The sequence below is a fragment of the Egretta garzetta genome, unplaced genomic scaffold (genome assembly GCF_000687185.1).
Source record: "Egretta garzetta isolate BGI_Z169 unplaced genomic scaffold, ASM68718v1 scaffold299, whole genome shotgun sequence".
Taxonomy (NCBI): Eukaryota; Metazoa; Chordata; class Aves; order Pelecaniformes; family Ardeidae; genus Egretta; species Egretta garzetta.
In genome coordinates this window covers 2,510,977-2,512,411 of record NW_009260696.1, presented here as the reverse complement: position 1 = coordinate 2,512,411, position 1,435 = coordinate 2,510,977, and the positions used below count along the sequence as shown (strand labels likewise).

At 62.3% G+C, this 1,435-nt stretch overlaps 1 protein-coding gene across 1 annotated transcript in view; it reads left to right on the top strand.

The window, feature by feature from the left end:
• Window positions 1–1,435, top strand: part of TNFRSF13B (TNF receptor superfamily member 13B) — a 6,334-nt gene that overhangs the window by 2,874 nt on the left and 2,025 nt on the right. The window contains exons 2-3 of the mRNA XM_009645948.2: window positions 6–104; window positions 751–867. Coding sequence (XP_009644243.1) covers window positions 6–104; window positions 751–867 — 216 coding nt within the window. The remainder of the gene's footprint in view (window positions 1–5; window positions 105–750; window positions 868–1,435) is intronic.

The window sequence follows — 1,435 nt, the reverse complement described above, 5'->3', positions numbered from 1 at the left end:
ATCAGGTCCAGCTGATGTGGATAATCATAAACTCAAGCTGTACGTTTGCACGGCTGCCCTGTGGGTCCCGTGCCGGGGCAGGCACCAAGGTGCGGTGATAACAGGTGAGAAGGAGGAAGGGAGACAGACGCACTTTGCACCCAAACCCCGTACGCAGCCCCGTGCGTGGCCCCTTCCCTCCCCGCCACGCCGTGGTCGAGGGCTGCTGTGCCGTCCCAGGACCCAGCCCTGCAGCAGGGCTGCACGCGGTGCCAACCACGTCTCCTTGTTGAGGATAGGAGATGCCACCCCCAGGGTCCCGCGCCACTGCTCGGGCAGGTTTTGGTGTGTCCCGAAAAGCCGTGCAAGCCCTGGGGCAGCAGCAGCAGCAGCTCTAAGAGCAGCAGCCAGGAGCTCCCTGCCGCAGGTGGGTACAGCAGCCCACGCCTGGCCACGTACCATCCCCTCCCCGGGCAGCTGCCAGCAGATGCCTTTCCCCAGTATTCATCGTACGGCCAAACGCGACCGCAGATCCCCTGGATCTGTCACCCTGCCAGCCCTGGAGAGGTTGTGAACACTTAGAGCAGCGTGCAGGTCTCGCCCTGTGCCTGTCAGGGCTGGGAGCTCATTCGGAGCAACCACGGGCTCCTCCTCGTGTGAACCCAGGCACCCGGGGTGGTGGGAGGGCAGCGGTTTGGGAGCCTCGTGCTCAGACAACAGGGGAGGAGGACGTGCTCAGGACACCGTGTTCGTCTCCGTCCCCTCCTGCAGAGTCCATGGACTGCAACAGGAGAGCTGGCTTCTACTACGACAAGCTCCTGAAAAAATGCATCAACTGCACCACGGTCTGCGGGCAGCACCCCAAGCAATGCGCCCCGTCCTGCGAAGGTAAGGCCACGCGCAAGGGCAGGCAGAGCGGGGACGTGGGGCAGGACCCCCCAGGGCTGGGCTGGAAGAGGAGCGGGGGGACCAAAGCTAGGGAAGGGGCAGCAACCCACCCCCTCCCCCTTCATCCTGGGGGGTTGTGTGCTTGTGTGCTGCCGTTTTGCTGGGACTGGGGAAAAGAAGAGACCTCTCCCCCGTGTTCTCCATCGTACGACTCCATCACACCCTGCAATTTCCCTTCTGCGTGCTGGTGTTGTACAGACCTGTCCTCCAGCCCTACTGGCCGGGGGCAGGATCGGTGGTCGCATTTCATAGAATCATAGAATCATAGAATCATAGAATGTTTTGGGTTGGAAGGGACCCCTAGAGGTCATCTAATCCAACCCCCCTGCAGTCAGCAGGGATTTCCCACCTTGCTGAGCTGCCTCGGGGACAAGGAGTTGGGGGGGGGGAGGAATGGACACGGGTTATTTTCCCTGAGATCTGCAATTCCCACATTGGGGTTGAGACGTGGTCACTGGAGAAGGGGGAAGGTGGGAATGGGGGGGTGGGGTGGGGCGGGGGGGGGTGT